Raw genomic sequence first — 13,103 nt, 5'->3', positions numbered from 1 at the left:
GAGTGACTTTAAACATGTATAAAATTATTATTCCTCATAAGTCTGAATTTAAGAGAATAATCTGGGATGTTGAGAATAAGGGTAAGATATGCATGTATCAGGGCAGAGGTACATGGGAAATCTCTGTACCTTCCCCTTAACCTTGCTGTGAACCTAAAACTGCTCAAAAAATAGTCTTAATTTTTAAAAAGAAGCAAATGTATCGGCAATGCATCTATTAATTAGATGAAGGAAATGTTTTAATTAAAGGAGATTTTTATAACTAAAGAGAAAGAATAGAAAGAATCCTTTTCATCTGCCACCAAAACCTGAAAACTTGTCCCTATTAGGCAGTTTGGTACAAGGAAAAGCACACAGACTTTGGAGTGGAACAGACATTGGTTCAACCCCCAGTACTGCAATTACGAGTACGTAACTGGGCAAATAACTTAATCTGGATATGCACAGTACTGACCTATTATTGTGATGATTTAATAACAATCTGAGAGTTTCCCTCGCATACTCCATTCCTCAAACGCACAGTGGGGATCCCCCTCATTAATTTAAGAGCTCAAACAATGGTGACAGGAATAGAGTTTGAGAAGCAGGTTGAACAGTCTAACCTTAAATCATTCACGGATTAAAGTCAGGGAACAATAGGGCAAAGAGCAGCAATGCTTTTTTTTAAAATTCCTTCAACAGACTCAAAGGAAGTCCTGGTTCCAGTTGCTTGCAGAAGGCTGTGCGCCCAGGAATCTAAACATTTTCATTCTGAAAATAAATGGTTCCTAAGGAGCACAGGCCACAGGGGGGAACGTTGGCCTCATGAAACAAGGGCAGACTCTTCTCAACTACAGACTCAATGTCTGTCTTGGAAGGTGGGGAGTTGGGGAGGTGGGGGCTCAACTCACTTAGTCCAGGTTCAGACACAAAACTGGCTTTGATTTTTTTTTAATCCATCTTCTTATGGGTATTGTGGCAAAAGTTAGAAGTGGGGTCTAGGAAAGGAGAGGTCACTGGGTATGGCCTCCACAAAAACAAACTGGGCCAGCTCTGCAGCATTTCCTTGGCTCCAGAATACACTACCCAGGAAAAGATGCTGTTACCCTGATAACATAGTATGAGAACCTCAGTTTTCAAAGAGAAACATCACAAACAAGATATATCGCAACAAGACCTGCTGAAAACTCAGGATGGAAAAACCCTCCTCCATGTAAAACAACAGTGCACCTTTGAATCAATAATCTCAAAACACAAAGCTTGTGGAAATTTAGATCAAAATGAAGGTGGTATTCAAATCAATGGGAGGGAGGGAAATTGGTTAATTAAAATAACTTGGAGCATCTGGCTCATTATTTGCAATATAAAGAAAGCTGTATTCCTACCCTCACTCCTTAACACAAATAAACTATAAGTGCATTAAAGATTCAAATATAAAACAAAAATCATAAAAGTACTTAAAGAAAACATGGGACTATTCATGTTAATCTCAGAGGAGGGAAAACATTCGTAAGCATGATACAAAACCTAAGCTATAAAGTAAAAATCAGATCAATTTGACTACTTAAAAACTGTTTTGGCCCTACCTGGTTTGGCTCAATGGATAGAGCATCAGCCTGTGGACTGAAGGGTCCCAGGTTCGATTCTGGTCAAGGGCACATGCCTGGGTTGCGGGCTTGGTCCAACATGCAGGAGGCAGCCAATCAATGATTCCCTCTCATCATTGATGTTTCTCTCTCTCTCTTCCTCTCCCTTCCCCTCTGAAATCAATAAAAATATATTTATTTTTTAAAAACTGTTTTGGAGGATTCAAAAACATTATAAATAAGTTTAGAGGCAAACTCTATACTAAGAAAATATGTTTTAAATATATACAAAGGCCTAACCTCTTTAACAAAAAAAGAGCCCTTAAATCCCTTGATAAAAAACATACAGTCTAATAGGAATATGGGCAAAGAACATGAATAGAGAACTTAAAAAAAGAAAAGAAATACAAATGCCAATAATCATATGAAACCAAGATTAATCTTACAATTAAAGAAATGCAAACCAAAACAAGATGCCAGCTTTTAAAAGATGTTTGATACAGAAATGTTTATAATATTTAATAACAGAAATATCTGCAAATCCATCAATACAGGACAGTTAAACAAATAATGGTACATAAATATAATTAAATACCATGTACCTATCACAATTTATATGCTGATTTTACCTCTACTGATGACACATTTAAAGTAGTCTGTAGAATATGGTTGAGTCGGAGGAAAAAAAGATTTTAATCTATGTAGCAAGATTCCATTTATCTGAAAGTGTACATTTTTATCTATTTGTGAATAAGTGCACAGAGATATGTCTGAAAGAAAATTCACCAAAATGATCACAGTGATTGCCTCTGAGTGGAGGGATTTCAGGAGATTTAAAAATTTTATTTCAAAATTGCAGTATCCTTTTAATAATCTAAAATGAGCACATATTCCTATCATTAAAGAAAACTAAGTTATTTTCCTTTTGAAAAATATGAAGAAGCCTGAGTGAGATATTTCAACAAAATAAAACAAAAGATGGTCAATATGCAGTAAGGCAAGTGGCCACTCAGACCAAGGCCCTTGCCCTGTGGCTGCCCCTTGTAACCAGCAGTAGACAGCAAGAGGTAGACAGGTACATAGATAATCTCAGGTTTACAATGGTGAACCAAGGTGCAGGTTGTCATGGGTTCAGAGAACAGGTTTGGAGGGTGAGAAAGACTCAAGTCAAACACTGGTTCCACCATATTAGCTGGTTTGCGACAGGCCAGTGGGCCAGACAAGTGGAATAGGGAAGCTGAGACAGAGCTGAACAAGCTGGCAGAGCACTTTACAGCAGATACAGGTCACCTCCCTAGAGATAACATCTAGGCCTCAGTTGTAGTTCAGTTCCAGACCCAGAAAAGTTGCAAAACCTGGTGGGCGACACCAGGACTACCTGCAATGACTAAAGACCCCTGTCCTGACTCTGACCAATCAGTGGAGATCATGGCCCTAAGGGAGCACACCTAAAAAACTGGTGAATATTCTGCTGAAGCCCTCCCCTGAGACCTCCCCTAATATTCCTGCCTACAGGAGAGAGAGAAAAGCCTCAAGACAAAGGACCCAGCTCCTGCTCTCCCTCTGGGGAGTAGCCCACACCATTCTCTTTCCCCTCTTCTTCCCCCACAGCACACATCTCCTAAACTCTAAGGGACCTCCTGGGCTGGCTGGAACCTTCCCACACTCAGCCGTATGTTAGGATCCTAGGAAGGCTACTCGATGCCAAGCCTGAAGGGATGTTAGAGACCATCTAGTGTAGCATCTTTCATTTGGCAAATGCGGAACCTGAGGACCAGAGAAAGGAGGAGACTTGCAGGGAGGCAAAGCATTCAGTACCCTGCACAGACTTGATCATGGGGTCCCCTCCTATGCTCACCCTTTCCTTCCCCTGGCTGCCCCCTCCTGCCCCACACAAGATCTCATTTCTATTCCCTGCTTCATTACCTATCAGACTTCTTGAGCCCCTTTTCCCCTCTGGCAGTCCTAACTGTCCTTTATGACTCTGTGGTAATGGAAGGAACCAGACTAGAACTGTTCTGACTCAAAGAAGGGCCTAGAAAGAGGATTGTTGTGGCCATCACTAAGTCAAAAACCATTCAGCCATTCTTCTGCTTTCAAAAGCAATGTAGCCCAAACCATGGTGTGAAACAAGAGAAGGGTAGAGGGAAGGGCTTTGAGGTATTCTCAATCTGCCCTGGTGACATCGGAGATTACCTTGAAACTCTTAAGAAAGGAAGAGCCCAGAAGAGAGAGGTACCAGAAGGTTCAAGAGGAACCAGCAGACTCCATCTCTTTGATCCTAATGCAACCAAGGTGCAGGGCAGCCATGGATGAGGAAAGACTTGGAGGCAGGAACAGAAGGCCACTTTCCCTGGACGCAGTCCCAACTCTTGGCAGTGACTGGGCTGGGGCTTACCTTGGGTAAACTGACTGGAGTCCTGGGCTTGGTCCTGGGGTTCTTAATCAAGAGTCTCTGATCCAGAGGGAGCAGATGATATTTCATGGCTTCGATGAGGAAGTCCTTACAGGTATTATTATTCTTTATCAAAGCTTCTTCTTCAACTGTCTAGAGGTAATAAACCACAGGTGATCCAGGAGCAGAGCCTGGCCAAATCTGCCATGCTGTCACCCCAGGCTGAGTCATTCGTACTCCCACACTCATTCATTCTCACAGCACCTCATCTCAGACCTCAAGAGAAAGGTCTACAGAGTTACAACTTGGTGGTCACCTCCTGCATTTCAAGAGTACTGTGGAATAAGTGATTAAACTCAGGCATCAAACCAACAAGGATAAAAATTCCAGCTCTACCACTTAATTCTTCTTATCCTCAGTTTTCTCATCTGTAAAATTGGCATATTAAAATGACCCACAACCTAATTGTGTCTTCATTTGTTTGTTTTGAAGCTTAAAATGAGATTATGTAAAACAAAGACAATTAGTTGTCCTGAAAGCCTTTTCCCACATTCCACCTGATTTGAATGTATCACAATGTTTATGGCAAATGGTCAAACATTTGAGAGGAGGAAAGTGAGGAAAGGAAGAGGGTGGGATCCACCAGCCAATCTTTGGAAGCATGAAATAAAACAACATGACTATCAAGAAGAAGAATTCATATCCATATTCTTAAGTGAAATCCTCAGGATAAAACTGGCCAGTGAGGCACCCTCTAATGGAGCAGAGATATAAGAGTAGAAAAAATGTCCTGCACAAAAGTCCCACCTACTGATCTCACCTTGGACCCCAATAGCTTCCTCGCCTCTTATTCCAGAGTTACGGGCCTAAGCAGGTACTCAGCAAAAATTAGCCTAAATGTTTCCTGAGCAAGGCCAAGGATGAAATCAGTCTGGTGCTCTCTCAAACCTCTACCGTTTGGTCCAGATCAGACTGCTATGTGGCATATCTAAAAGGGGCAGTGTGGTCTCCAGAGGCCACTTCATGTTTCCTTTGCTGAAGTGCTTGGAATCTGTTGGGAAAGGTCAATTCCATTCAACAGCTAACTGACTGAGAATGATTCTAGTTGGGCAGCCTAGCACTAGACCCCAGGATGAACAACATAAGGGTTCTGACCCTGAGGTGCTCAAGTCCAGTTGGAGAATGAGAATGGCCTCCCCACCTCAATTATCTCCACCTCAAGCTGATCATGCCCAAGGCCTGACTGAGCCTCTCCTAGGTCCCCACCTGTAACGAGGAGTGGAATGTGGCCAGCGCCATCACCTGCTGGGCAGCATTGGATCTGGCAGGGAAAGAGGATTGGTAAGACAGGGCCTCTGTCACCTCTGGGAACTTCCTTCCCCAGAGATGAATCCCAAGAATACTTTCAAAAACACTCTGTCTTCTGGGAAGGTTTTTTCACCCTCCCACTGAGGGACTGAACCAGGTTGAGACAGATCATAAACTTTTAGGGTCAGTTAAAAAAAGTAAAAGGTTGCGAGAGGAGCTCTAAAAAAACCTTGGGAGGAAAGAGAAATGCATAAATAGCATTTCTCCCAAAGAACTCATTCAGCTTGCATGAAAAACTCCCCTAGAGAATTCATGCTTCATGGGTACAGACTTTCAATTTTGGATGATGAAAAAGTTGTAGAAATGGATATGGTGATGGTTGTACGGCATGGTGAATGAAATTTATACCACTAAATTATCTACTTAAAATGGTTAAAATGATGAATTTTATGTCATATATTTTATCACAATAAAAGCTTATTTTAGAGATATAGCATGTTACATACTTAGGACAATATTTTTAAAGGTTTACTGAAAGCCTAGTAAATGTTACCTATTAAAAACAAACAAACAAGGAAACACCTCCCCGAGAAGTCAGGCTGTGGGGGTGCAGGTCTTCCCAGGGCTTTCCCTTTCTCCTCCTCCTCCTCAACCATCAGCCATCCCCAGTGGGAAACACCAGTTTGAAGTTTCAAGGTCAAATGAGTGTTCTTGAAATATCCTCTTCCTCCAGAGGTGTTCTGAAAAGAGCCCTTTTAAAACAGTTCTCATGCCCATTGCCTCTGACCCCTTCTTCTCCAGATCTGAACCCTACTCTGCCATACTAACCCGGGAACTATGTCCTAATGTCTTTGTTAAGTTTTGGTTGTGGACACCTGCTGGAGGATGTGACTAGGGGTCTCTAAAGCCCCTTGAGCTTCCTCTGGAACTCAGGGCCACAGGCTGTCCTTCCTCCCTGTGGAAGCAAGACTGTGCTGGAGGCCAAACGTCCACTTCTACCTTTGATAAGTTTCCCACAGGACAGTGGGAGGTTTGATTGACACTGGGAGCTCTGGCAGGTTCAGTCCCTCTGCTTAGGGGACCTTTCCTCAGGAAGGATATGCTGCCACCAGGTGGCAGTGGTACCATTCAAAGTGCAAAATGCAGGGCTCAGTACCTGAGAAGAGGGCTGAGGTTAAGAGTTCAGATGGCATTTCCCTGACATGAGGCCTATGGACTACAGTGTCATGAGCTGAGGACTTTACAAGTGTTTGTGAGGACATATTTCAGCTGGATTCACTGAGAATGGCCGCAGGCTTCACACGGATGGTCTCATTCTATCCCCAAATAATCCTGCACAGGCAGGTGCCATTTTTACCAGAGGAGAACACTGAGGTTGAGAAAGGTTGAGTATTTCTCCGGTGTGAAACTGCTGAGAAGTGACAGAGCTAGGTTCCTGGGCTGCTGAGCATCCTCTTATCTTTCCTTCACTCTTTCCATTCCTTCCAGAGACTTGTCAGGGATAGCTGAGGGCTGGCTTACTGCCGTGGAGTTTTGTTTCATTCATATATTTAAGTTCTAAAGTCTCCTACTTGTAAGAGTATGTAATGTCATTTGCTGTACAAAATAAGTCATGTAATAGATAAACAGAATAGAGAGCATTAAAGGTGGTGGCCTGCTTAGTGCAAGGTGTGTGAGGTAGAGCCAGACAGGCTTGGATTTGAATCCTACCCTGTCTCCCACCAGCTGGTGACTCCAGATAAATCCAACCTCTTAAGCCTCAAGGCCAAAATTTGTAACAAAGGGGGTTATAATCTCTGCTCAGGGGTTATTATAAGGATTAAATGAGAAATCATATGGCACCCTGTTTTCAGAGGAGGTAGATGCAATATGCATTCCGGGCACCTGTGAGAGTTGGTTTATCAATCCCAAATCAGGCCCCAAGTGGCCTAAAGCTAAGGCAAAAGGGAACAAAGCAACATTATGGAAATGACCCTTCTGATTGGTCCTCTACAATATTGAACTAACTTATTGAACATTTGTTTGAGCCTGCTCCATGCTAAACTCCTAACTTACATATTTACAACTCCTTTGGTCCCACAACAACCCTGTTGGGCTCTGTTATAATTTCCCTTCTATGGAAGAAGAAATCAAGACTTTAAGAGGTTAAATAAAAACTCCTAGCTAACAAATAGTAGAGCAGGGACTGAAACCTAAATGTCTTATTTTCAAACCAATGCTCTTATGCTACCACACCTCACACTTAACTCAATGGGTTGATGCCCTCAATCTGTACAGAAGACCCAGAAAACTCCTCAACCACTCCAGACAACCAGGGTAACCCATACTAACCCTAGAGGCTTGTTCTTCACACAGGACTCACCTGGACTAGGTAATCCCTAGGTAGAAGAGGGAGACGGACATGTTCCATCAGCTTTGCCATGTGCTCTAAACGAGTTTCTTTCTCATAATTGATCCACGAAATCACAGCTTCAAATACCTATAAAGAAAGTCAACATAGATAACTTTACCAAAGAGACAATAGCTTTCAAACAACTTCCTCAACCTGAAAAAAGAAAAAAAAAGTTAAAAGTCATCCACAAATGTATTTAACTTAAAGTTCAATATTTAACATAAAACAAAAATATAAAGTCTTTGTTTACTAGCTGATGTAAGGGAGTGATCTCTCACACACACATAAGTTATGATAAGCCTGTTATCTCAAATGTAGAATCATCAAATTCACTGCAAAATAAAAATCAGTTCCAATCGTTATTTAAGAGTAGACATACAGAGCAGTCACTCTGAACCAAGTTTTATAAAGACTGCTCAAGAGGACTGGAAGCCCTGGAGGCAATGTCATCCATCATCCCATTCACACACACCCTCCCCTCATTAATCTCTCCTGTCGGTTAAAACAGAATAAAAACAATAAGAAGACCCTCTGCCAAAAGTTGGTGGTAATGGTGAATGTGACATTGAATGACAGCGAATTTCTGACACTGAATAGCAAACATTTCTCCTTTGGTTTAACCTCTCCTTTGAAGAGAGATTTCATTTCTACACAAATCAAACTGGACTTGGAACCAAAAAAGGAGACTCTATGGTTTGGGTGTTTGCCTTACTCAAGGAGAAGTCCAAATCCAAACTCTGCACCACCATAAACACACAGACAGATAAAAATCAATGTTGGTAAGGCTGCGGGGAAAACCAGAACTGTTTGTGGAAACTTAATTAACATGGCTTTTTAAGGGAAGGGAAGAATTTGGCAATATCAACAAAAAATTTAAATGTTCATACTCTTTGCCCCCAAAAAAGAAAGCTCTAGCCTACAAAAACACAAAAGTGGTGCAAGAATGTGTTCCAAGATGTTTGCTGCACATTTTCTTAACAGGATAAAGAAGGGAATAACCCAAAGTTTACTAGTGGAGAAATGATTAAACTAGTAACCATGCCATGGGGTATTTTCAGCTGTTAGAAAGAATAAAACAAAACACCGTGTTGAAAGTGCCTGAAGTTAAGGGGGACATGATAGATGGACATAGACAACACCTACTAGATGTGGTTTTCATTGCCAACATTTGGGGCAATTTAAACATAAAAGAGAATAATGAAGAAATCAGATCAGTGCTACTTGGGCAAGAAGGGGGTGAAGGTGATGACTGGGAAGAGGCCAAAGGAAACTTTTTGTAGTGATAGATATGTTCTAAACTTGACAGGGTGGCAGTTACATGAGCATGTGCATTTGTGAAAACTAATCAATTGTACACTTAATAGCTACACATTTCACTATGTGTAAATCATGCCTCAATTTAAAATATTCTTAGTTCAAATGATAGTAATGGATGATAATGAATAAAGAAAGAATTCATGAGTCCATAAGAATGCTAAAACAAAAAAATGTGGGAAGGGCTCTTCTTCACAGAAAAATGCCAGCTAATAAAAGTAGACGAAATGATAGAATTAGAAAAATATCATCTTGCAACCACCAATGTGATATTTGATTCAGCAAAGATCATCCATGGATGCTGAAATCATTGGGTGAAGAGTTATTGGGGAACAAGACATATTCACAGTTCTCAAAGTAGCACCTTGAAGATTATTTATCAATTACATGGGGTGGAGGAGGAGAGCCTCAGATGAGAAGATCTGACCAATACCACCTTTAACAAGAGATCAAAGTTACCATACCAATAATAGGACAAACAAATTCTATTCCTGATTGTGATTTAATGGGAAGGACACAGTATCCCCTAAGTTGTATTCTCCCTAAAATGTTTAACCTGAATCTTATAGCAATGAAACAATTGGACAACTCTGTATTTGGAACATTCTATAAGACAGCTGGCCTGGATTCTTCAAAACTGTTAATATTATGAAAGGGGGGAGAAAAAGAGTTCTGGGCTAAGGGGTTTAGAGACAGGAGAACTAAATGCAGTGCATGATCCTTGAATGGATTTAAAAGAAACAGTCATAAAGGACTTTTTTGAGACTATTAGGAAATTCAAATACTTACTACATATTAGATATTATTATTGTATCAGTGTTAAGTTTCTTTAGTATGGTAATGGTTTTATGGCTAGAAAAGAAAGCTTCTATTTAGCATATTCTAGGAGGTGCATGCTAAAATATTTAGGGGTGAAGTGTCATGATGTCGGCAATTTATTGTCAAATGGTTCAGCAAAATAAAAAATTAAATATGTAGAGAGAGAAAAAGAAAGCAAATGACACAATGTTAACAACTGGTGAATCCAGGTAAAGAGCATATGAATGTTCATTCTTTCAAACTTTACAAGAGATTTTAAATGCTTTTTTAAAAGTGGATGGAAGAAGAAAAGAAATCCTAAGGGAAAGGGAAAAATACTGCAACAAAATTTACAATGTGACATGAAGTTGAAATGAAAACTGCATTTCCCTGGGTTGGTGGGGGGGAGCAGGAGGGAACTCTAGTTTTTCTTAACCTAACTGTATTTTTTGTGTGTACTGATATGTTGCTATTTCCCACATAATTACTTAAGTCATAATTACTTGAACTGATGAAGGAATCAGAATGGACAGGGAAGAGAATGGAACAGAAGGAGCAGTATGTATGTACATTTTGCTCCCAGATATGTATAAAATAACCCATATATGCACAAACATACACAGATACGCCCATGGAAATCCTCCTTGTCTAGTTCTTTTTTAAAAAATTATTAACTGTCATAGAGCAATATTGCTCACTCCCATAGCATTATTTTATGAAAAATTGTATTTCTTCAACTAGCCCTTAAGATCTGTGAGAACAGGGACCTTGTCTTATTTGCTGGCACATAATACACACACAAATACTTTGTTAATGAATGAATGGACAAATGAGTTCAGAATGTAAGGAGGCCGTGGAACCTGCCCAGGCCGGAGCAAAGGGCAGGACTGGGAGGTGGGGGCAGGAATCTTGGTGGAGAGGGCAGAGCCAGGACACAGACCAGAGAAAGCTGGAGAAATCTGGCGTTGCTGGGTTAGGTAGTGAGCAGCCACAGTCCCCCTCTGCCTGTGTTGGGATTATCCTTCTACTCCCTTTTACTAGACTGTGTGCTCTTGCAGGATGACAGTGAGCCTAGCACCCTGCCAGGCACAGAGCAGGTGGCTGTTTGGGAAAGCTTTGCTAAAGAATGAACTGCAAGTCCTTGAGTAGGTGGCATTTACTGGTCACGCCCTTTCCCATCAACCAGCTTAGTCTTTGTTATAAAAGCTGAAAGGCAAGCTGAGTCTAATGAAGTCGATATTTAACCTTATCTTTATTTTTGGCTTGACTTGTCCAACTGGTTCCACTTAGCTGCACTGTTTACCTACTCAGCTGTGAAAGCTACAGCACTGGGCAACACCAATGACCTTCTCAGCAGCTAGAGAAGGCCACATATTTTTTTTTTTTCATTTAGACCTCATGCTAGAAAAATAAACAAGCAAATAAACTTTCAAGTAGCATTAGCCTTCAATGTGCCTAAAATCATTCCCAACAGCCCCCCACACACACACACCCCAAATCAGGGGACTAGCCAAGTCAAGGGGGAACAAGTAATAGCAGCTGATATTCACCAAGTGCCAGCCCTGCGCCCCATTCTTCAGAGACTCCGTCTCCCTGGATTCTCATGAAAGCCCAATGAGCCGATACTCCTGCCCCTTATTAAGGGACTCACCCAAGTGCAAAGCAGAAATTAGCAGGGCTGGGGTCCGCACGTACCCGGCTCCAGTGCGCATGCTCTCACCATTGTTCTCGCTGCCTCTCCAAGGTCTGCAACAGCGGTTGGCAGACAAAAGCCAACAGGCCCATTCAGCCTGCCAGCCTGCCACCTGTTTGCGTAAATAAGATTTTGCTGGAGCACAGCCACACTCATTCGTTTGTGTTCTGTCTGTGGCTGCTTTCGCACTACAACAGCAGAGCTAAATTGAGACTCTATGGCCCACAAAGCCTAAAATATTTACTCTCTGGCTCTTTATAGAAAAATCTGTGGCTTCAGTCATGGAACAGGGTAAAGTGTGTTCAGATGAAAATACTTTCCATGGTCTCATGATGAAATAATCAGCTGCCACAAGGCAAGCTTAGGGTTTCACTTTTAAACAAAGAATAGCATCATTTCCTCCCTGCTTCGTATTCAAAACCAATTAAGTGTTACAAGACTGCATTGTGGGAGGAGATGGAGAAAATCGGATTTTATCATCCCCTGCTCACTACACCTCTGAGTAAGCACCAGCTTGGCCAGAGAGCACCAGACGGACTGATCTTCCTACAACCCCTCCTCCAGGCACACCGGACAGGACCTGCACCCCGCAAGTACTGCAGGGAGCCTGGGGCACTTACCCCTACTTTCAAAATGGTTCTGAGAATCAAGAAAGGCAACTCAAGTTAAAACAGGCAGGGGAGTGACTTGGCAAAACACAAAACAGGGGAAAAGAAGCTAATTTTGACATGAGAGAAAAAACTTGGTTCCACACATGCACCTAATTTGTTACTCAAGATTTGAGAAGAACTAACTTGATCATTAACAGGCACAGTGCTAGGCATTTTATATGCGTGATCACATTTAATCCACCAAAACCCAGTGATGTAGGTATCATCGTTCACATTTTATAGATGAAGAAATAGCCTCACAGAGGTTGGCAACTCGTCCAAGGTCACACTGCCAGGAAGCAGTGAATCTGGGATGTGAATTCACCTCTAGCTCCAAAATCCAAATTCTAACATTATGCAGTATTGCATCTCAAAGGCACAATTCATTGAAAAACCTAGGCAGACTGTTGAGTTGGGAAACTACATTCTTAAACCCATAATCCTAACTAATCACACCCTCTACGCCCTCCCGGGACACCCCCTCTAGGTAATCTTTCTTTCCTAGGCATTGAGCCAGTAGCATCTGCCACACCCACTGACATGATTTTAAATCAAGAAGACAGCACTTCTAGACACAAGAATGGTTCTGTAAGATTTCTGTTGTTGTTTCTTTTTTTCATTTTTATTGAATCTTTATTGTTCAGATTATTACAGTTGTTCCTCTTTTTTCCTCTCATAGCTTCCCTCCACTCGGTTCCCACCCCACCCTCTGTCCTTACCTCCCCCCCCCCACCGCACTGTCCTCATCCATAGGTGTACGATTTTTGTCCAGTCTCTTCCCGCACCCCACACCCCTTTCCCCCCGAGAATAGTCAGTCTACTCCCTTTCTATGCCCCTGATTCTATTATATTCACCAGTTTATTCTGTTCATTCGATTATTTATTCACTTGATTTTTAGATTCACTTGTTGATAGATGTGTATTTGTTGTTCATAATTTGTATCTTTACCTTTTTCTTCTTCCTCCTCTTCTTAAAGGATACCTTTCA

At 41.5% G+C, this 13,103-nt stretch overlaps 1 protein-coding gene across 1 annotated transcript in view; it reads right to left on the bottom strand.

Moving 5' to 3' along the window:
- KLHL3 (kelch like family member 3) overlaps positions 1-13,103 on the bottom strand; it is a 96,300-nt gene that overhangs the window by 26,492 nt on the left and 56,705 nt on the right. Inside the window, exons 7-8 of the mRNA XM_014453878.2 lie at positions 7,631-7,747; positions 3,964-4,113 (exon numbers count right to left, since the gene is read on the bottom strand). Coding sequence (XP_014309364.1) covers positions 3,964-4,113; positions 7,631-7,747 — 267 coding nt within the window. The remainder of the gene's footprint in view (positions 1-3,963; positions 4,114-7,630; positions 7,748-13,103) is intronic.

This window comes from Myotis lucifugus, unplaced genomic scaffold, assembly GCF_000147115.1.
Source record: "Myotis lucifugus unplaced genomic scaffold, Myoluc2.0 scaffold_28, whole genome shotgun sequence".
In the NCBI taxonomy this organism is placed as follows: Eukaryota; Metazoa; Chordata; class Mammalia; order Chiroptera; family Vespertilionidae; genus Myotis; species Myotis lucifugus.
Note: the sequence above shows the minus strand (reverse complement) of the source record. Positions and strands in the feature narration are given on the sequence as shown.